Consider the following 22,788-nt stretch of genomic DNA (forward strand, 5'->3'; position numbering starts at 1 on the left):
AGTGTATTATGAGACACAATGGAGGCGTGATCCCAGAAACACCCCCGGAGCTTCTCGCGAGCCCCATCGTCAGTCCCCACAAGGCCCAGTGCTGCTCACACGTGTCGCCTCGCATACCCCGCTGGGCCCATGACATTGTTGGTGCCATACTGTCTCAGAACCAAAGCGCTGCATTGCACACGCTGGAAACCACTGCCTGCACGGCCTCGGCTCCACAACCACGTCACACACACACACACACACACACACACACACACACACACACACACACAGACGCTAAGGCCACGGTGGGAGATTTTGCAGAGGCTGAGTCCCAGTTCGTTCGTTTCATGACTTTACCATTTTGTGGGTCCGATGCCTCCTGCTTTCTGGGAGCCTGGCCTCCAGGAAGGTTTCAGCGCAAATTCTGGAGCTGGTGAGTCTGGAACGGTGCCAGCAGGGGGGACGGCTGGGGAGCAACCCAGGGACAGGGTCTGGGGACAGGGAGGGAAACGCCAGAGGGAAGAGTGACTCTGAGCAGAGCCCATCGGGCTGTTCAAAGCGACTGTCCTTCCTCTGCGGGCCGCTGCCTCGGGGGGAAGGATCGAGGTTTGGTTTCTGTCCACAAACGTTTTCCCAACCAGAATGGAACAACAAACACCCTCCGGCCGGCTCTTGGCTTTCTCCTCGGTGCCATGTTAGCCGAACGTGGCAGAGGGACCTGAACCCCAACCCCCACTGTCTGGGCAGCCGCCTCCTGGGAGGAAGGAGGTGCGGCCTGATGGCCCAGGCCAGGTCGGAGACCTGGATGTCACAAAGTCATCGTTGTGGGCGAGCGCTGCAAGTCTCGTGTCCCCTGGGCTGGTTTCCCGCCGGCAGCTGTGAAGCCTGACTCCATCATCTCCCCACGCACCCCAACGCTGGGCGGCAGCCCCTCCTCCAGGAAGCCTTCCTGAGCTCCTCGGGCTGCGGATTATACGCTCTGAGGTCACAGGTCACACCCGGAGCGCTCCCGGGGTCCAAGGCGTGGAGCAGGCACTACTCTGGGCGGCTCAGGGCACTGACCGCGTGGGTCTCAGCATTTCCCTCTCTCCTCGGAGGGGAACCACCAGCGTGGCTTCTGGGAAGCGAGGAACGGGAGGGGCGGCTCAGTCGTCCTCATCCTCGTCTTCCTCCTCGGCGTCCTTGCTGGGGGTGCACCTCTGGAAGCACTGCACCACGGTGGCCAGGACGAAGCTGGAGATGATGGCGGCGATGGACACGGCCACGCCCGAGAAGATGATGATGAACAGGTCTGTGAGCGAGAGGCTGAACTTGCACTCGCTGAAGCTGGCCTCCGACAGCTGGCGCAGGAACACCCTCCTGTTCTCGGGGGGCAGGGAGCACTGGATTTCATCGAGGCCTGGGCAGGGCGGGCAGGACGAGAGACAGGGTTAGGCTGTAGCACGGGATTGCCTAAAAGTTGGCAAGGCGAGTGCTTGCAAAGTGCAAAACAGAAGCAGCCCCCCAAAAACAAAAGGGGAGAAGTTGATTGGAATGGAATTTGAGCTTTTTTAAAAGCCTCAGTGTAACTATGATGGGAGACATGTTTTTAAAATATATATATTTTTTTATTAATTTCAGAGATGAAGGGAGAGGGAGAGAGAGAGAGATAGACACATCAATGATGAGAATCATTGATTGGCTGCCTCCTGCACACCCCCTACTGGGGATGGAGCCCACAAGCCAGGCATGTGCCCTAACTAGGAATCAAACCCTGACCTCCTGGGTCATAGGTCGATGTTCAACCACTGAGCAACACCAGCCTGGCCATGGTACTCTTCTAATTTTGAGTCACTCAGGATGTCACCACGGGAAGGCAGCATAAACTTTTAGGGTTTAGGATCTCTGTAGACCCTAATCCAGACCTGGTAATACCCAGCCTCTGGGAGGGGGGATGGAGGGCAGGGCAGATGCCGTGGGATGGGGCTGCTAGTGTGTGTTACCAAGCATAATCTGTACATCCCGACTGATACACGATATGAACTATATACAAAGTATAGACTTCAGATACAAAGAAAATGCATGACATTAAAATGCATAAAGAACTCACATCTTCTGTTTCTTATGTGGAAAAAAAGAGAAAAACAAAATAGTAGTAACTCACCTGCATATTGCACTTGCAAAATACTAACACTGTTCTAGGTGCTACATACATATTAACTTCTAATTCGCACAACCATCTTCTGAGGTAGGCGCTGTTATTATGCCAACTACGGATGAGAAAACTGGAGCTCGGAGAGTGTATAGAGCTTGCTTTCAGCAACACAGCTTCTCAGAGATGTAAGAACACCATATGTCATTAAGCACAACTGCCTGTGACCTCTGTTTACATCTGGCTTCCTTTTGTTAGAAATAAGGCGAGCTCCCCAAGTCAGGGGTTCTGGTAGAATACAAAACATACTCGGGAGCCAGGCAGCAAGGCAAACATCTTTACTTCTACGTAGAAGGGTGCACACACATGGTCTGGAAGCGCGTGCACACTGAGCAGGCGGGCTGCTCGGCTTTATAATCCCTGATGCATGTGACCTGTCCCTTGCTCTTGACTGGAGCTCAGGTGCACAGTCTTTCGAGATTGGCTAATTGAAAGGGAGGGGCTGGCCTTTGGTGTTTCAAGATGGTGGCCCCTAGGGGAGCTGTAAGCCATGTGGCCAACATGGCGGCTGCCAAGTCACACAGTTCAAAATGGCAGCTGTCTAAACTGTTCTTTGACAGAAAAGATGATTTGTTTATTCTCACACTTTCAACCCTTGGGAAAACCTTCCATTGCTCACTTTTTCAGCGCTTCCTGAATTCAAAAGCTGACCCTCAACCCATCTCCAACATTACCTGAAAGTAGAAAATTTCTTCACACCACGCTAATTAACTGGTTTCTGTCCTGCAAAGAGTGGCCCTGCTAATTGCACAACAAACCTGCAACCACCCTTTGGGGTCTTTATTTGCATATATTTCCTTCTCCAAATCAGAAACAGAAGAGGAACCAAGAGTGGCTGAGCTTCCTCCTTTCTTCTGTCCTGGCCCATCTTTCATGTGTCAATATCCAATCTATGATGCTCTCCTCCCCGTGGGAACCATTGCCTAGCAACCAGATTCACAGTCCCTCCTCCTAGACTCAGTGCCTACCTTCTATACCCAAGGAATTAACTGGACCAGAGCTCTGCAGTTTTCTCCATCTTCCACTTGACTACAGTTTACGACTGTTTCCTTTTTTTGAAGAAGAAGAAGAAGAAGAAGAAGAAGCCAAACTTTTATTTATTTCTTTTGAGCATTTTAAATGCCTTTGAACAGAACAGGAGAGCTTTAAGACAGTGTTCTATTGGGATTTCCTTGTGGACACTTTTCTTCAATGGAAAAGTAGAAAAATCAATTGATCTGCCTCCTCTTTTCTTTTTAGGGCATATATTTTTAACTGATTTTTGAGACAGAGAAACATCAATGTGAGAGAAAACCATTGATTGGTTGCCTCTCATATGAGCCCCAAGAGGGGATCAAACCCACAACCTTTTGGTATACAAGATGATGCTCCAACCAACTGAGCCACCTATCCAGGACTTGACCCACCTCCTCTTAACATCCACCCCACACCCAGCCCAAGGTGTTATGACAATAAACAATACGGACACCAATAAGCGGTATGAAGCACAGGCAGTTTCTAAAGCCAAGATACCATTTGCCAAGATAGCATTCAAGCCGTAAGAGGTGATCATTACCCAGAGAAACGCTGTGCAATTCCTTGTTCAATGGGCTGCATTAACTGAGCAGACACAGAGCATTGGGCTGCATTAACTGGAAAGCAAACACAACAAAACACCACCAGCTACAGAGCCCGCCCCGACTCCTCACGCCAATTCCGCTTTCCACAATGTTCTTTGTGCCTTGAGATTAGTTTGGCATTTGTACAGAGTGTCGCTTTGAGGAAATGTCACCTCACATGTCTCTGTGGCTAGAAGAGACAGACCTGTTTAAAAACCGCCGCACACGAGCCCAGCCAGGGCGGGAGACCCCGGAACACGCTCGAAGGCGCTTTCACGATAAGATCCACCGGCTTGATGTGCTTCCACACAAGGGGCCGGGAAGTAAGAAGAGTCGGACAAAGAGTCAGCCAGGCCTGCAGAGGGGGCAGAGCGTTGCTGCCAGGACCTTCCAAAGACCATTCAAGGCCGGCTGCAGACTCTGGAGTTGGGGTCACCTCACTTTGGGGTTCCCTCTTCTCTCCTGCAGGATCCCACTTTAGACCAGAATGTCTCAGTCTCAGCACTATTGACAATTGGGACTGGATAACCCTATAACATGGGGGCAGGCCTACATACTGAAGGATGCTTATCACTGTCCCTGCCCTCTGCCTGCTAGAGGCTGGTAGCATGTCCCCTCCCATTGTGACAATCAGAAATGTCTCCAGCCCAGCCGTCATGGCTCAGTGGTTGAGCATCAACCTATGAACCAGGAGGTCACGGTTCCATTCCCGGTCAGGGCACATGCCCAGGTTGTGGGTTTGATCCCCAGTGTGGGGCATGCAGGAGGCAGCCAATCAATGATTCTCTCTCATCATTGATGTTTTTTTCTCTCTCTCTCCCCCTCCCTTCCTCTCTGAAGTCAATAAAAAAAATTTTTTTTGGGGGGGGGGGGTTCCTCTCCAGACAGTGCCACGTGTCCCCAGGAGGGGAGTGGGGAAGGAGACAGAATCCTCCCCCGCCCCCACCCTAGGCTGAAATGCTCAGCTAAGTGGGTAGCCTTCTCAGGCATGGCTACTCTTCGTTACTAAACAGACGTTTAGTTATTAAATGGCTTTCTCTAAGTCATGCATTAAACAAAATGGATGAGGCTTCACGCTAGATACAAAAACGGAAGAAAGAAAAAAGGAAGGAGGGGAGGGAGGAAGGAAGGAAAGAAGGGAGACAGAGAAGGTAGAAAGAAGGTAGAGAAAGACAGGAGAGAGAGACTTAAGTCTAATGGGAGGGGCATCAGGACACGGGCACAAATGACATATTTTTTAAAATTATTTATTCTTTGTTAATCCTCACCCAAGGATATTTTTCCATTGATTTTTTTAGGGCAAGTGGAAGAGAGAGGGAACGACAGAGAGAAACATCGATGTGAGAGAAACACATTGATTGGTTACCTTCTGCACACGCCCTGACCAGGGCCCGGGCTGGGGAGGAGCCTGCAACCAAGGTATGTGCCCTTGACCGGAATTGAACCCGGGCCCTTTGGTCCACAGGCCGATGTTCTATCCACTGAGCCAAACTGGCTAGGGCTATATTTTTATTGATCTCAGAGAGGAAGGGAGAGGGAGAGAGAGATAGAAACATCAATGAGAGAGAATCATTGATCAGCTGTCCCCTGCACGCCCCACACTGGAGTTTGAACCCGCAACCCAGGCATGTGCCCTGACTGGGAATCAAACCACAACCTCCTGGTTCATAGGTCGATGCTCAACCACTGAGCCACGCCGGCCGGGCCACAAATGCTATTTTAAGAGAGAAAATGAAAAGTTGCACTTCGGTCCAGGGACAGCCCAGAGGAGTTGAGAGGTGAGAGCCAGGACCTTGATGGGGGGTGGGAAGGGGCAGAGGAAGGAAGTGTGGGGCACATGGAGGGGAGGAGGCTGCTCTCCATGACCTTCCCTCCTGATTTGGAATGTTCTCCCTCCATCTCCTCAGCGTCTCAGTTAATACTTACGTGGCATCCACGTGTGCCGGCCGCCAACCTTGGGGCTTTACACGCATTAGCCTATTTAACCTTAATGCCCATTCCATGAGGAGCCCCTGTAATTGTCCCCATTTTACAGATGATCAAACTGAGCTGTCAAATGACCTGTCCAGGAAATGACAGAGCCGAGACTGACCCCGGCCACCACACCACCCGACCCCCCTTGTCTCAGAGGTCAGCCCCACCCGGTGCCTCAGAACACGTTCCCTCCAGACAGAGTGTCTTTCAGGAGGCCCTAGAGCTCGCCAGCATCCCTCCTGCCCAGGCCCTGACCTGGACGCACCAGGAAGCTCAGGCTGCCGGCACAGCCTCTGGATGCCCTTGTCAGGGGAAGGGCTCCTGGCTGCTCCGAAACGGGTACCTGGATGGACAGCGCCGGGAACTGAGGCCTGGATTAAGAGACTAATATTCGCAGCCAGGGGCCCCGCTCGGGCTGCCCAGTGCTTTCATTTGTCCTCACCAGGTCTTTTATTTTAAGAATCTAAAAAAGCACTTAAATCAGGACCTGAGGCAATGTTGTCACATGGAGACAACTGTCAGGCTTTGTAACGAGACGGGACACATGCCGGGGGCCTGCTCACTCACCCGTGCCACCTGGCTGGCCCCTGCGCAAGCATCTGAGTTCGCAACCCCCCAGGGCAGCGAGCCTGTCGCCGGTCTGTCTCCGAGGCAGCTGGGCAGTGAAAGGCAAGGGTAGGAGTTGAGGAAAAGACCATCCGCCTGTGACTAAGATCTCCTGGGAGCCGGAAACCCACCCATGTGCCCTGACCGGGAATCGAACCGGGACCTCCTGGTTCGTAAGTCGACACTCAACCACTGAGCCGCAGCGGCCAGGGTGGAGCTGCCTCATTCTATGCTGAGCCTGTCCCTGGTGTTTCTTCAGTTTGTGAGTTACCTGATGTCCCTGAAATTAGCCCCTTTCTTGCTCGCATTCCCCAGAGTTGGCTGACATATTTTTTTTGTTTTGTTTTGTTTTGTTTTAATATATTTGTATTGATTTCAGAGGGGAAGAGACTGGGAGAGAGAGACAGAAACATCAATGATGAGAGAGAATCATTGATCAGCTGCCTCCTGCACGCCCCACACTGAGGATTGAGCCCACAATCCAGGTACATGCCCTTGACCGGAATCCAACCTGGACCCTTAGTCCGCAGGTCCATGCTCTATCCACTGAGCCAAACCAGCTAGGGCGGTTGCCATGGTTTATACTCAAAAGGTCCAACCAACGGATTGGAGGAAGATGGAGTTCAAGGATGGGCTGACACCTGTCCCACAGCCACAAATCACCCCGCTCTGCCAGCTGTCCTACCAAACCTCGTACGTGCGGGGTGGCTGCAGGGCCCGAGAGAGTGGGAAGGACCAGTGCCGCTGGCCTCCTCTCCCAGGGAGAAGACTCAGGGAGCAGGCGCGCTGAGGGGAGCGAGGCCCTGCCTCCATGGGCACCGTTCCTTCTCCGTCCGGGCACACAAGGGAGAGACGGGCCCCTTCCTTGTGTAGGGGGCTCAGTACCTGCCCGCCACCACCCCTCGGGGCTCTGTCCCCTTCCCTAATGACTTCTTCCCAGCAGCTGACACCTGAGCTGGGGAGGGTGAAGAGCTGCCAATCTCCTGAAATAGATGATGACACAGAGGAAGGCTGAGAGGAGATTAATCTTTCATCCCTTGTCAGCGCATGGGCCCCCGGCCAGGGGATCTCTCGGGGCCTTTCCCGGATCTGGCCTCGGGGAGCTGCCTCACCCAGATCGACAGGCTCCCCTAAGCACTTTCTGTCACTCAAAATACGTTGTTGGCTCGGCTGGTGCGGCTCAGTGGTTGAGCATCGTCCTATGAACCACGAGGTCACCGTTCAATTCCCGGTCAGGGCACACGCCTGGGTTGCGGGCTCCATCCCCAGTGGGGGATGTGCGGGAGGCAGCCGATCAACGATGCTCTCTCATCATTGAAGTTTCTCTCTCTCTCTCTCCCTCTTGCTTCTTCTCTGAAATCAGTAAAAATATATTTTAAGAAATATATATATTTTTTGTTTTCCTAATTCCACTTACTTCAGGGGTGGGCAAAAGTAGGTTTACTAGTATAGTTGTGAGTATGCAAAACACAGAGTTTATTCCTGTACTATTATTTATTAATTATTGTATTATTTTCCATTGGAACAACAGTAAACCCACTTTTGTCCTATCCTGTATACAAAGCCTGCGTACACAGAACAGAAATAAAAAGGGGAACAGAAGGACCCACAAATACATATCTAACACCATTCTAGATTGGTGGGACCTGTACACAGATCCTCCAAGTAGAAATACACTCCGCCACTCTGTTGGCTAACCATACCAGGAACATCTCTCCATTTAACCCATACAGAGATCACATGTCCGCTGTCACGGCTCCGGGTATTTTACTGTGCAGATGAGCCGTGACTTACCCAACCCCAGGATGTTTGCGGTTTTTTTCTGACTGGAAGCAGAGCTGCGAGGAGCGTCCGTGTACACATTCTTAATTGTTTCCCAAGACGCATTCCCGCAAGTTGAAGACTGTGAGAGAGGCCCTGAACCCACGCCAACCACGGCTCTTTGTCCCTCTCCGCCTCGGCCAGTCCGCGCTGTGCAACGGCATATGGTTGAGTTAGCTCGCACTTCTCTGGACGGCGTCTGCTGCGCTCATGGGCCACTTGGGCTGTTCTGTGAACTGTCGGCCAAGACCGGGGAGCTTGCAAGGCTTCCCAAGGTGTGAGCAGGCCCTGGTGACCCGGGCTCGTTAGGGACAGAGTGGCTGCTCTCCACCCAACTCCCTGCTGGAGCGACACGTCCCGGGAAGGGGCTCCCCCGCCCAGGCCCTGGCGGAAGGGCCAACACCGGTTCTCCAGGGACCCCTGGGCGTGGATCCCACGGCTCTCAGCCAGAGCTCACCGCTGCCATCACTCTTCGGCCGCCCACTGGAGTGAGGCTCAGCCTGGGCTGGTGAGGCAGCTTGCCAGGCCCTCCCCACTCGCCCCCCAGACTCCAAACCGAAAGGGCCAGAAACAGAGCAGCTTCTGTCCCTCCGCACACACAGGGAGCCTTTCAGCCGGGGCCTCCCGACTGCACAGCCTCTCGGATCGCAGGGCACCTTTGACGTGTTAGTGCCCCTCCCTGTCACCACTCCCACGATATTTTACACACGGGAGGCCCGGAGAGGTCAGGCAACTTGTCTCGGGTCACAGGAAGTGGGGGCGGAACCCAGGTCTGCTGACTCCCTGTGCAGTGCTCTCTCTGGGCACCGGGGTCTCAGCTGACTATGAGCATCTGGAGAAGGTGTGGGTAACACAGCTCGTTCTGTGAAGGAAGACTGCGCACAGGGGCACCTGAGGTGTGCGCGCTTGCTCCTGCTCCTGGGGGCTGGGATGCCTGGGAACACCGGCTCTAATTTCCGATAGTGCCGACCTTTGTTCCCCTCCATCACTTTCATTAAATACCGATTGCTGCGTGGGGAAAATTCCCCGCTGTCCTCCCTGTCTCGGCCGGCGGACACTTCTCCTGATTAAACAGTCAGCTGACGTCCACCAGAGGAAGATGTACCAGCAGACAGTTCACCGGCCAAGGGCTCCTGCCTGGTCCTGGCCCCACAGAGCGTGTCCATGGAGGGCAGCAGAGAGGAGTGAGTCCTGCACCAGGACTGTGACTTGTGTCTGCTACCCTGCACTCCGGCCCATCTCCCACGGAGCCTGAGGACAGCCACACAGTCGCATGCACAGGCGCGGGAAACCAACTGACCTGCAGGCAGTTTTCCTAACCTGTCCCCCTCCGGGAGGAAGTGAGCAGAGATGGTCGCTGAGGGTCTAAAGTGTTCTTCTCCGGGTGGCATGTATGTATTTTCCACGACTACCACCACCATCACCATCACTCCCGCATCTCCACCGTCACTGTCATTGCTACTTCCATCACCTCCCCTGTGTCCACCATCTCCACCATGATGCCCACCTCCCCCATGTTCACCATGATGTCCTCCACCTCCTCCATGTCCACCATCTATCTCCATGCCCACTTCCACCATGTCTACCATCTCCACCATGACGCCAACCTCCACCATTTCTGCCACCACCTCAATTATCAATAACAGATGCTTGCTATGAGTTGGGTCCTGGGCCAAGTGCCTGGGGTACCAACCTGTGTCTCATTATTATTGACTAGAGGCCCGGTGCACAAATTTATGCACAGGTGGGGTCCCTTGGGGTGGCCTACAGGGATCGGGCCCCAACTCACGCCCCTAGTCTTGCAGCCCCACAGCCCCACCTGGCACCCCACTGTGGCCTGGCACTGCCCCCTCACCTGCTCCACCATCCCACCCTGGTCCTGCTCTCATCAGGGCCCATTGGGCCGGCAGCGCCTCCACTGCTACCTGCTGCCAGTGCTGATGCCTGCTATGTTCTTCACTGCCCCCTGGTGGTCAGCGCACGTCATAGCTAGCAGTCGAACTCCTGGCCAAACAATTTGCATATTAGGCTTTTATTATGGTATATAGGATGATCTGGTCAGAGAGAATCTTCTGACACAGCCAGTGTGAGGAAATCTAAGTGGCCCTGTGAGTCTGGGACCTCCCACAGATCACGGCAATCAATGCTCCATGCTGTCTCTGGGTGCTCTGAGACACCCACTGTGGCTCCCTCCCGGACCTGCCCTTCTGAATACAGAGTCCCAAGTTGATCTCTTATGATGGGCTTGCTGGAAGAAGCAACAGGAACATCCTCGGGTTGAAAAGGGGCATGTGTGTTAGTGGGTCCCCTCCAATGCCATGGTGGATCATGATTTTACATTCTTCAAGGAAGTGCTATTTATGGAAATTCCCACTATTTATCAGGAACTATAATAAGTACTTTACCATTATCATCTCACTTAATCCTCTTTCTCAACAACCCTTCAGAGCAGCCGCTCTCAACCCGGGGTGATTTTCCCCCGAAGGGAGCATTTGGTGATGTCTGGAGATATTTTCACTTGTCACTCCTGGGTGGGGTGCTTCTGGCATTGAGTGGGTAAAAGACAAGGATGCTGCTAAGGACAACCTCCAAGGCAAAGAATTAGCCAGTTTATAATGTCAATGGTGCTGGGCTGAGGTGCCCTGCCTTAAGGTAATTTATTTTTCTACTCCCATCAAAACATTTTTTAATTGTAGTAAAATACCACAGCATAAACAACATAACATTTACCATCTGAGTTATTTTTAAGTGTACAGTTCAGTGGCATTCAGTACTGTTGTGCAACCATCACCACCATCCATCTCCGGAACAACTCTCACCTTATAAACTTGAATCTCTGTCCTCATTAAACACTAACTCCCCATTTCTCCCCTCCCCCAGGCCCCGGCAGCCACCATTCTACTTCCTGTCTCTACGCATCTGACTGCTTTCAGGTGCCTCAGACAAGTGGACTCATACACTATTTGTCCCTTTGTGAACGGCTTGTTTTGCTTAGCACAATTACCCCAAGGCTCGTCCACGCTGTAGCAGGTGTCAGGATTTCCTTTCTTTAAGGCTGAATGATACCTCACCGTATGGGTGAGCCCCATCTTGCTCACCCATTCATCCGTCAATGGACACTTGGGTTGCTTCCACCTTTGGCTCTTGAGCGCGGGTGTACAATGCGGGGTACTCTTTAGATGCAGAGACAGGGGCTCAGAGGAGCTGTGTGACTTGCCCCAAGTCATACAGCTTGTCTGAGAGGGTCTTGATGTAAAGGCAGGCCTGTCCACAAAGCCTACCCTCTCTTCATGACACCACAGTGCTCTCAGTATTGCCGGGGCTCACTCAGAGACTGGTCATCTCGGAACTCACCTGACCTCTCCTCAGGGAACAATTTCTTCCAAGCCATAGAACTGGACTTGGTGTCTCCCCCATCTCTGCTCAGTGATGCTACCTTCCCTCTCTCCTCAGGACCCTGTTCATCCCTCCCTGTCATCCATGACGTTGGGATGGGCTTGGACAAGGAGGGAGGGGGGAGGGGGGAAGCTTGTGGGCCATGGGAAGAATCTGGGTTTAAGTACAATGGAAGCCATGGGAGATTTCCAAACACACCTTATGCTGTGTTAGCTGCTGGGGATTCAAGGGGAAACGAGACACATTTTGTCCTTGAAACAGGCCAGACTCATGAATTGCCACTATCAAGCAGGGGTCATGGAGGTAGCACAGGATCCAATGAGAGTGCACAGGGCAGGCTCCCAACTCAGCCTCGGGGTGCCCAGAGCGGTGGAGGGGGGAGCTAAGTGAGAACCAGAAAGTTAGAAGAAAAGGTGAGAACCGGGACGTAACAGTTGGGCGAGGACCTGAGGGCAGGAGCCCGGGATGGTCCCCAGGACCGGAGGTGTGCACTCCGCTGCGACCCCGGGAGCGAAATTCCCAGAGCTTTTCCTCTACATGCATGAGGATGTTCCGCTCAGCATTGTCTGTAGACAACAAAAATAAGGCATCTACCCATACTTCTAACAGGAGACAGGCCAGTTAAATAGATTGATAAAGTGACCCATTATGTGGCCATTAAAAGTTAGATTTTCAAAAGCTAAGAACCATATGATTTCACTCAGATGTGGGATATAAAACTGAAACTCGTGAACACACACAGCAGTGTGGTGATTGCCAGAGGGAAGGGGGCGGAAGGAGAAGGGGTTCTAATATAAGGTGACAGGAGAAGACTTGACTTCGGGTGGTGGGCATAGGATGCAGTATACAGATCTTGTCACTTTGATGCGAATTGGAGACTTGGCTCATGTAACCGTGAATGTGCCAGATCCAGGTACTCACGACAACCCACACGACGTGGGGCCCTCAACACCCTTCCAGCCTGAAGGCGACACAGCCTTCCAAGCACCTCATCCCAATTACACTGGAAACCACAAGATTCTGGGACAGCGGGAGTTGGACGGCCACTTGGCTAAAAGGGCCTCCCCCTTGGGAATCTGGGTCAGCTGGTGCAGGGTCACCCAGAGAACAGTGGTCCTGGCCTCTCCAGAGCAAATCCCCAACCACGTGCCCCGGGCTGTCCTGGGTGGGCAGGAAGGTAGGACCACTGTCCTCTGTTTCCCAGCAACAAGGTCACCCTGTGAGTGAAGCGACAGAGTGACATGATGAATGTGATGCTTTCAGAAAGGGCCGGTGTTTGGGATGGAACAGCAGGACCCTGGGAGCAGGCTGTCCAGGGAGCAGACGAGGCGAGGTCACCTCGGCCCATGTACACAGTGGCCTCTTCCCCGGAGCTCCAGACCGTGGCGCCCGTAGAAGCCGACACCTGGCCCTGGACACAAGTAATTGTGAGAAAGGTGACACCCGGGGACTCAACTCTAATTAAGAGGCAAATTAAAAATGCAGTAGCCCGTGGCACACAGGCGTGCACAGACCTGTCAAAGGCAGGGTGAGACCTCGGTCAGCCCCGCCAGGGGCTGGATAAACACACAGAATGTTCGCTCCGCTGGGGAGCAAAACTGCGATGCCAATGAAAGCAATGAGGGGACAGATTACTCTGCCAGTCAAATGTTTAAAAAGAATAAAGCTGGGGAAGGGGGGGGCACGGGGACTCTCTACTGGCCACCAGTGTCCCCTGTCTGGGACGCAATTAGGCAAAAATGACTCCAGAGATTTAAAATAAACATAGACTTTCACTCTGTGTTCCCACCTCAAAAAATCCACCCCAAAGAAATTCCCAGAGCTTTTCCTCTACATGCATGAGGATGTTCCGTTCAGCATTGTCTGTAGACAAAAATAAGGCATCTACCCATGCTTCTAACAGGAGACAGGCCAGTTAATAGATTGATAAAATGACCCATTGCGTGGCCATTAAAAGTTAAATTTTCAAAAGCTAAGAACCATATGATTTCACTCAGATGTGGGATATAAAACTGAAACTCGTGAACACACACAGCAGTGTGGTGGTTGCCAGAGGGAAGGGGGCGGAAGGAGAAGGGGTCCTAATATAAGGTGACAGGAGAAGACTTGACTTTGGGTGGTGGGCACAGGATGCAGTATACAGATCTTGTCACTCAGAAACCCACCCTGAAACCTGTATGTTCTGTTGACATGCAAAGACAGGAAACTCTCACAGCTCAATAAGAGACACAAAATCAGTAATAAGGTGTATAATCTAGTATCAATTTGTTTAAAAAATATGTATGTGCTTAAGAATAAAACCCAATTAAATACAGAAAACCTCGGAGAGTGGTGGGCTCCTGGGTGCTTTCCATTTCTTTAGGAGACTTTTCTACAGCTCCCGAGTCTGCGTGGAGCCTGCTATTTCATCCTCCGGAAGAAAAAACTGCTTCCATTTTAAAGAAAAAGCAATAGGGTCACCTTGGAGTCACCAGGGGAGAAAGTAATCAGCTTCGGTCGCTTTGGCTGAACTACTATTTTGTCAGTATGACAAGAAGTCCTCACTCTTCCCACCAAACCAGGCTCTCCAAGTGTCTGACGTCAGAAAAGGAGAGTGGGATTACTAGGAGATGGGGGCAGGGACCCCCAGAGAGCCGAGGGTCCAGCCTGGCAGGAGACCTGGCAGGTCCAACTGGTGAGCACCCCACCTGCCTGACTCCCCTTTCCTAGAGAGGACTCCATGCAGGGTCTGCCCACAGGGCCCGAGCCGAGCTCAGAATGGCCTTCCCAGGAAGCTGCCCCAGGCAGGGGCCAGGTGAGCAGACCTAAGGCATAGCATGTGCACCTGTGTAACTGTGCCCCTGATCCCCACTCCTCTCCGCCTTCCCTCCCTACTGCTGCCCATGTCAAGGTCGCTGGGCATGAGAATTAGTTCCCTTCACTTCCCTAGTCTGTGGGCCACACGTGGCTGTGGCCACAAAGGGAAGTGGAAGAGGGACCTTAGCTATTCAGTCCTCCCCCAGGGACCTGCGTGCGCCCTTCCTGAGGTGGGTACGAGCATCATCCTCATTTTACAGATGAGGAAACTGGGGTACGGCAGGTGACCCAACTAGTAAGAAGCAGAGGCAGGATTTGAACCCAGCAGCTCAGTGCCGGAGTCCGGGCTCTCAGCCACTCTGCCCTGCACAAGTGCAGGAGAAGGAGGGAGGGGGTGCCTGAGGTTACAGAGCACCCATCCTGTGCTAAGCATGCCTGGGCCCTGGATGGAGCTGATCTCAGGTAAACACGGTGTGGGATTCGGGCACTGCGTGCTGAGGTTAGAGGTCGGGAAACGGAAGCTCAGAGAGGTCGGAGACTTGCTAGCATCACACATCTGGGAGAAATGACGTTCTACATTCACACCGCTCCTTCCTTCCACCGACATGATCTGGTTTTGATCCCGAAAATCACCAGGTCAGACGACTACACAGCATTCCAGGTGCCAGTTTCAAGCAGGAGGAAGATGAGGCTCAAACAAAGTTAAGTGACCCACCCAGAGTCACCCAGGTTTAAGCGAGGACTCAAGCCTGTGTCTTCAGACTCCAAACCAAGGTCCCTGTAGAGACCTCAGAGGCCAACCACAGTACTTCAGAGATGAGAACATGAGGCTGAAGGACAGGTGGCCCGTTCAAGGTCACAGCCATCGATGGCAGCACAGAGGCTGAAACCTACAGATCCTGACCCCATAACACCTAGCCCTCACGCGGATGCCCACGAGAGCCCGTTATATCAGCTCAGTTAACCGTGGGGATAAAGATGCCAAGTCCGTGGGGAAGCAGAGGCGGAAACCATCAGAACCGAGGCACACCCCCATTCCACAGTGAGGTCTTCCGGCCTCCGGGGCAGCTTGTGGTGGGGAGCGTCTGGGGAGCCCGGCCCTTGAAGGAAGGCAAAGTTTAAAGCTGGGGAGTCTGGCCCTGGCCAGTTTGGCTCAGTGGATGGAGCGTCGGCCTGAGGACTGAAGGGTCCCAGGTTCAATTCCAGTCAAGGGCACATGACCGGGTTGCGGGCTCGGTCCCCAGTGGGGGGGCGTGCAGGAAGTGGCCGATCGGTGGTTCTCTCTCATCATTGATGTTGCTATCTCTCTCTCCCTCTCTGAAATCAATAAAAATATTTTAAAAATAAATAAAGCTGGGGAGTCTGTATCTTTTAGGGCTTTTTTATGGGAGAGAGCCTGCCTGGGCTTAAAGTGGCAGCTCAGGGGCCTGTGCCTGTGAGGAGAGACTGGCCCTGCCTGGGGTGGGTGCTTAGTTAGTGTGGAATGAGTGCGTGAGCACAGGATCCAGAGCAACACCCTGAATCCTCAGTACATGGAAAAAGGATCTACAGAAGCTAAGTCCGTATCGATGTCAGCTTTTATAATGTGTGCCACACAGCTCTGGCTCCTGTTCTACCCAGAGCCTTAGGGACACGCCGGAGGTGGAGGTGGAGGTGGAGGTGGAGGTGGAGGTGGAGGTGGAGCCAGGCTCTGGAGGCCCCTGCTGGGCCCCACGTGGAAGGCTGGGATCCCTGAGGGCAAGGACACTCCGCCTGCTCCCTGTCTGGGGCTCATCCCTGTGGGTGCTGAGGTCCCTTCCTTCTCAGCTCTGCCTTTGCTTCCTTCCCGCTGGCCTTCACGGGGGCCGTAACTGCCCGGCCCGGTGCTCCTGTCTGCAGGTGGGGGTGCATGTCCCTGTCACCTCGGGAAAGGCGCACCAGGAAAGTGAACGGCGCACCTGCTCACATTTTTGTTGGGCGATTTCGCATCTGGGCTGCAAAATCACAGAACCTGGCTCTTCGCGAGCTGCCATTGTCCCTCACCAGGAATATCCTCACCCCTTTAGAGAGAAGGGCCAGCTGGGAGCTGAGAAACACACCTGCTCAGGCCCTGGGGGCTGCTGGGTAGTGAGAATGCGATCAGCTGTTTCCTATCAGGAGGGCGCGTTCCATTTAGAAGGGGTTAAGTAACCCACACCCACCGGTACTAGGACCCAGAGGCCCATGAGGTGATTTCGGTCACGGGTGACAGAGAAATGACAGATCTCTAACTCTGGAAAGTGGGTTGTTGGAGAAGGAGGGGGGGAGGGAGGCGGAGTATAGCATCAGGACCCAGAAACTCTGGAGAATCCAGTGTCCCTCCACAGCCCCTTTCCCCAGCAGACTCCCAGAAAAAGTTCAGGCTAGGAACTTGCGAGGTTACAGCCGGGAGCAACTCTCATCCAGTGCCCTGACGTCACTCCTGAGCACCCAGACCTCTTCCGGGCTCCACCCCAGGCCCCCGGGCTGCGGGGGCCTCGCCCAGCCCCTTCCTCCTCCCTCCCCCGCCCGGCTCACCTTTGGGCAGCTTGGACGCGTTCTCCTGGATCCAGGTGAAGAGGTGGGCGAAGTCGCAGTCGCAGAGCCAGGGGTTCCCGTCCAGGCGCAGGGAGCGCAGCGCGGGCAGCGCGGCCAGGGCGGCCACGCTGAGGCTGCGCAGGTCGTTGTCGTTGAGCTCCAGCACCTGCAGCGACTCCAGGGTCTCGAAGGCGGCCTCGTGCACGCCCTCCAGGCGGTTGTTGGCCAGGCTCAGCCGGACCAGCCTGCCGGCCGAGCGGAAGGCGCCGGCGCCCAGCTGGGTCAGGTTGTTGTAGCTGAGGTCGAGGAAGGCGAGCTTGGCCGAGCCGCGGAACGTGCCCTCCTCCAGCGAGCGCAGCGAGTTGTTCCTGAAGTCCAGGTAGACCAGGTCGCCGTGGAAGATGAAGAAGTCCTCGGGGATGCGCTGGATGCGGTTGCCGGCCACCAGCAGCTTGCGCACGTCCAGGGGGAAGGGGTCGGGCACGCTGGGCAGCCCGCGGCCGCGGCAGTCCACGGTGTGCGGGTCGGTGCAGGCGCAGCCCGCGGGGCAGGCGCGCCCGGGCCGGAGCAGCAGCAGGAGGCTGCAGAGCCCGAGCGCGGCGGCGGCGGCGCCCCGCGGGGGCGCGGGGGGCGGTGCGGGGGCGCATGGCCTGAGCCGCGGCGACGCGGACCGGCTCTCGGGACGGCCGGGCGCTGGGAGCCGGAGGGCGGCCGGGGCGGGGAGGGCGTGCGCCCGGGCGCGCGGGGGCGAGAGAGCGCAGCGAGAGCGGACTTGGGGAGCTGGGAGCGGAAGGGACGGAGCGGGAGGGGGGAAAAAGAGGGGGGGGGGACCGGGAGGGAGGGGCGAGGGACACTCGAGAAGGATTTCCCAGGACAGGAAATTAACCCGCTGTTAAATCCCAGGGGAGAGACGGGGTGGCCAAGTGGTGGTCGCCAAATGCGGTAGCCAAATGCGGCCCCACCGGGACGGCTTACTTCGGGGACCTGATAATCGGAGCTGTCGTGTGCGCTCGGCCAGGAGCCCTCGACGACTAAGCTCGGTTACCGAGCGCATCCCAGCCCAGGCGGTGTCCAGGGCCCCGAGCCCGGTGCCCCCACGCCCGCCAGGTGCCAAAGCACGCTCCCCGCGCGCCACCCCGCTGCCAAAGGGAGCGCAGCCCGGGTCACTGTGGCCCGGCGCCCGGAGCAATCCCGGCAGGCTCTTGGCGGAGCCGCGACCCGGGCTGCCCATGGGGTTGGGCAGGGCCCCAGAGGGGTGGCTGTTCTTCCTCCCTCCGGACCCCTACCCGAATCTCAGCGAGGCCGGCGGGGTCCTCGAGGCTGGCAGCCGCCCCGACGCCCCGCTGTGGCCAAAGGAAGTCCAAGGCCAGTCAGCACTTTCCACGTTGGTCCCTGCTCCTCAGGAACGTGCAGCGGCCAGTGCTGAGCTGCTGCTGGTCTGGGAGGCCCAACCGAAGGGGTGTGGCCTGGGGTACGGAGGCCTGGCTTCCGTGTCCTGCGGCCTCACCTCTCTGGACCCCCTGCGCCCCCTCCGTAAAATTGGGAAACAGTCTGTCAGCAGCTATGGAGGACCACCACGGGGTCAAGAACCCGAATTAAAAAATGATCTCTTCCCTCTTTTTTTTTTTTATATTTATATTTATTTATTATTATTTTTTTTCCCAATTTTTTTTATTAAGGTATTATATGTGTACATATTTTACCATTGCCACCCCCCACCCGATCTCTTCCCTCTTAATGTTCACTCCTCCCCCACCCCCCCACCCCCACCAACTCCCAGCTTTGGTCCCCAAGGAAGCAGGTCAGGGAGGTGTCCCGGCTGAAAGGACAGCAAGGCAGGTCACCTCCGCTTCAGACACAAGATTCCCCTCCTCCCCGCCCCCAAGCCAAGCTCCTCCTCCCCACTCTCTATTTAAGAAACTTTCTAAGGCGAGGTCCCCACAGAGCCACCACGCTGCGGGCTATTTTGGTCCAAATACCCTGGAATTGATAAGCTGGACCAAAATAACCCAGGGAACAGCTGTTGGGCAACCCGCCCCAGAGACCCTGCCCTGGCCCCTGGCCCCGATGCGCTTTGGTGGCGGCTCGGATGCTAAAGCCACGGAGCTAAGCCCCAGCCTTTTTCCAAAGGTACATGGAGTCTTGGTGCCTTCGGGTGGATCAAAACCCTGAGCCTCTGGGTCTGAGCCAGCGGCTCCACAGATAAGGAGTTTCAGGAGCCCTGGGGAGCAGGGGGGAGGGGAGCTCTGAGCCACTGGGGATCCTGCAGCTCTTTCCCTGCCTACATGCCAGGCCTCCATGCCAGACCCCCTGAGGCTTCTGGGGGGTGTCTCCTCTCTTCCGGGGTCCCCAGCTGCAGGGGCTCAGCCCGCTCTCTGGTCTGTCTCCTCCTCTTGAAGAGCAGGTGCCAGAGCAATGGTCTGAGTCCCCCCAGAGTGGGTGAGAGTGCCCACTGCACACACGACACATTGTAATGATCTGGGCCTCCACCTTTGCAGTCTGGGGCCTGGTTCCCGCCGCTCACCACTGTGTTAGGGGAGCCTGTTGATTACGGCCGGAGCCCTCGGCATCGTTGCTTCGGCTGGCCTGCGTTCGGTCGGGCTGCTGTCTTGCACGTGTGCGCCCTGTGCCTGTGTGTCTGAGTGTGGACAGCCCTGCCCAGTGGGCTGCTTGGCTGGAGCCCTGGCCTGGGAGTCGGGCCCCTGGCCCCGGCCCCGGCCCCACCGCTAGCCACAGTGCCTCTCCTGGGCCACTGGACCTCTCTGGGGAATACTTCCCGGCCCGGGGTCCCTGGCCTCCTTGAGGGTAAACTCTTTTCAGGATTTCAAACAGTGTGGTGGAAACTGGGCCTTCACCCCTGAGGGAGTCACCCGGAGTAAATGCTGCCATTCTGGGCAATGGGCTCGGGGTAGCCCTAGTTCTCTGGTGCTGAGCAGAAACCGGCGCTCATGGGTGACTTAGATGAATGAAAACAGAGCTGAACTTCTACTTAATAAATGCAGAGCATTTAGCAAGGGCTTGCCGACAGGGGGGTGCATGGTTAGTAAAATAATAAAAGGGGTCCCTGGTCATGAAAGTATTGAGAAGAGCCACTCTCTCTCGGCCTTGATGCCCTCATCTTGAAACTAGAGAGAAAATGCCTTCTCTCCTCCTCCACCTCCGCCCCCTCCCCCCGGCCACAGGCGGCTCGAGGCCCATGTGGGAACCAGTGCTGTGGAACGTGATCTGAAAAATGTTTGGGACAGGCTGCATGTGCAAGTGGCCATACGGCTTGCTGTGGCAGGAGCTCCTTGCTTCTTGCTTTGGGCGTCCCCCCAAAGTCCCCCGAATTCAAACTGAAGCATTTTTTCACCCATGTCAGCAGGACCAGACGTGGCTGAGGTTCGTGGGGAGCAGGGAGGACCCCATCTTCCAGGAGTCCCATCGCTTGGGAAAATGCGAGCTTTGCCCCCTCTGTTTTCCCCTGCAAGGAGAGCGTGGCTGTGACCTCAGCAAGGTCGCACGGTGAGCCAGTGACAGCTGCTGGAAATAGAACACAGGCATCCTGACACCCCAGCTGCTGCACTCCCCGGCTCCCTCCCGGGAAGGGGCCTCTCACAGCTCGCCATCAGCATGAAGAAACCGTGCAGGTGACTGGAGGGACCTTCAGAGGCTCGGCTGGTCAGCTCCGGGCTTGTATTTATTCCCAGAATCGACACAGTTTGTGATTCTCATTCAAGAGGCTCAAAACGGGGGTGTGGCCAACGCCCAGGGTGTCCTGATGTCTTCAAAGCTGACATCACGCCTCCCCCAGCTGGCCAAGCTGAGTCCCCACCCCTGCCCTGTGCTCCCCCAGCTACAGAGCACTTCCTGTCTCGTCTTGTAAGTGGCCCACGTCCGACTCCCCGTGGAGCCTTGGGGAGCTGTGCGGACAGGGGTACCCAGGAAATCCCCCATGTGGAGCCTGGCCCCTGTAAGCAAAAACAACCCAGTCAGACTGACCTCTAAATTAGCCAACATTCTAGGCCCTAAATTATAAACAAGATGATGCCGGTATGGCACACGCAGGAGTATGAATGCAGCTGCCGACACTAGGTGTGAGTGGTGAGTGTGGCTGGTGGGGGGTGATGTCATTTGGGTTACCGACGTGATGAGCGCCTGGCTGACCTAGGTAGGAGCCACGAGAACACCCCATGGGCTCCAGGAAAGGAGATGCACTTTGGCCCTTTGCCTGGGGCAAGCTGACTCGATGAACCCAGTCTCTATGGACACAGCTTTGTCTCTGTGTCCATCTCCCCCACCCCACCCCCAATCAAGTTAGCTAAACCCAGGCTCCGCATGTTCCCACCCACTGCTCTTCATCGCTGCCACCACCAGGGGGCACCCTCTGCTGCCGCAGTAAAACACGCTTCTGCCCTGCTCCTCTCTGGCAAGCGGGGACCCACTCTTGAGAATAAAAGCTGCTGCCCCGTTTTACTCCTGGGGGCAGGAGATGAATATGCAACCAGCCTTAATGGGGGGCAGGGTGGTGGTGTGGTTAGGAACGTGGGCTTGGAGTCAGACAGACCCGGGTCACATCCTGGTCCTCCCGTTCACTGGCTCTGTCACCCTCAGTTTTCCCATCTGGGAAGTGGGAAATGCCTGCATCACTGGGTTGCTAAGAGGATTCATTGAGATATGTATGAGTGCTTAGCAGTGAGACTGACACAACAAATAGTAGCCACATCATTATCAAGCTCTTGCCCGGCTGGCGTGGCTCAGTGGTTGAGCATCAGTCTATGAACCAGAAGGTCACGGGTTCGATTCTTGGTCAGGGCACATGCCTCGGCTGCAGGCTCGATCCCCTGTGTGGGGTGTGCAAGGGGCAGCTGATCAATGATTCCCTGTCATCACTGATGTGTGTATCTCTCTCTGCCTTCAACTCTGAAATCAATTTTAAAAAAACGTATTTTTAAAAAGTGATCAGGTTCTCTCTATCTGTTCGCCTATAACAGGTAAAGATTTCGTGGAGGTAAAGACTGTGTTTGTCTCTCTGGAGTTTATTTGTTAAAGATGCCCTAACATTCAAGGGTGAGCTTTAGTAACTCTTCCTGCCCTGAACCCAGTCCCACCTGAGACAGAGGGACAGATGGACACAGACACACCCCTTAGCTCTTTCCTGCCTTTGTGAGCACAGCTATAGGTGAGCGCCCTCCCGCCCCGCCCCCCCCCGCTGGCTTGGTTGCTCTGAGCATGGGCAGACTGACTGAGGGCATGGGGTCGGTCCCTCAGCCCGGCACAAGGCGACATCTGTTCTCTGCTCACGGCCAGTGCTCCTCAGGTGAGCCAGCCATCCAGCAAACGTGTGACCTCGGGTAGGGCTGGAGGAGGTCGGCGATGGTGTCACCCTGTCTCTCCCAGGAGGAGACAATCACAGAGCGCACGTCCCGAGAGTCCAAGGCACGCTCATCCCACCGGCAGGAGGCGCATGTCACAGCCAGCCCAGGAGTCATCTGTTTCCCCCTCGCTGGCCCCTGCCTCCTGTCCATTGACGAGGCCCCTCGGACCCCCTTCCTTGCCTCTCCATAGTCACCCTCTTAGTCCCGGCTGGCATCATCTTTTCCTGAAGTCCCCACTGGCCTTCCAGTGTCCTCTCTTGTCCACCTGCCACTCATACTCCTAATGCCGGAGTGATCCTCTGACAAGGTACATCAGGCCATGTCATCTCCTGCTCGGACACCTCCAGTGGCTTCCTGTGTGTGGCAGGCAGATTTCTAAGGTGACCCCCACCTGCTGGTATTCCTTTAGTGAGGGCGAAACCCATTGTGTGACTTGCTTCTAATGAATAGAATATGGCCAAGATGACCAATGCCATGTCCGCGATTAGGTTGCAAAAGACGATGGCTTCTGCCTTGCTATCAGACTCTCTCT

The 22,788-nt window shown here is 55.2% G+C and overlaps 1 protein-coding gene across 1 annotated transcript; it reads right to left on the reverse strand.

The window, feature by feature from the left end:
- Positions 1–478: 478 nt before the first annotated feature.
- Positions 479–17,546, reverse strand: LRRC38 (leucine rich repeat containing 38). Its single transcript, XM_028155610.2, is given in 3 exon segments — positions 479–1,381; positions 16,900–17,506; positions 17,508–17,546. Coding segments are annotated over 3 exon segments (900 nt in total). The 3' UTR covers positions 479–1,127.
- Between the last annotated feature and the right edge of the window lie 5,242 nt (positions 17,547–22,788).

The sequence above is a fragment of the Eptesicus fuscus genome, chromosome 9 (genome assembly GCF_027574615.1).
Source record: "Eptesicus fuscus isolate TK198812 chromosome 9, DD_ASM_mEF_20220401, whole genome shotgun sequence".
Lineage (NCBI taxonomy): Eukaryota > Metazoa > Chordata > Mammalia > Chiroptera > Vespertilionidae > Eptesicus > Eptesicus fuscus.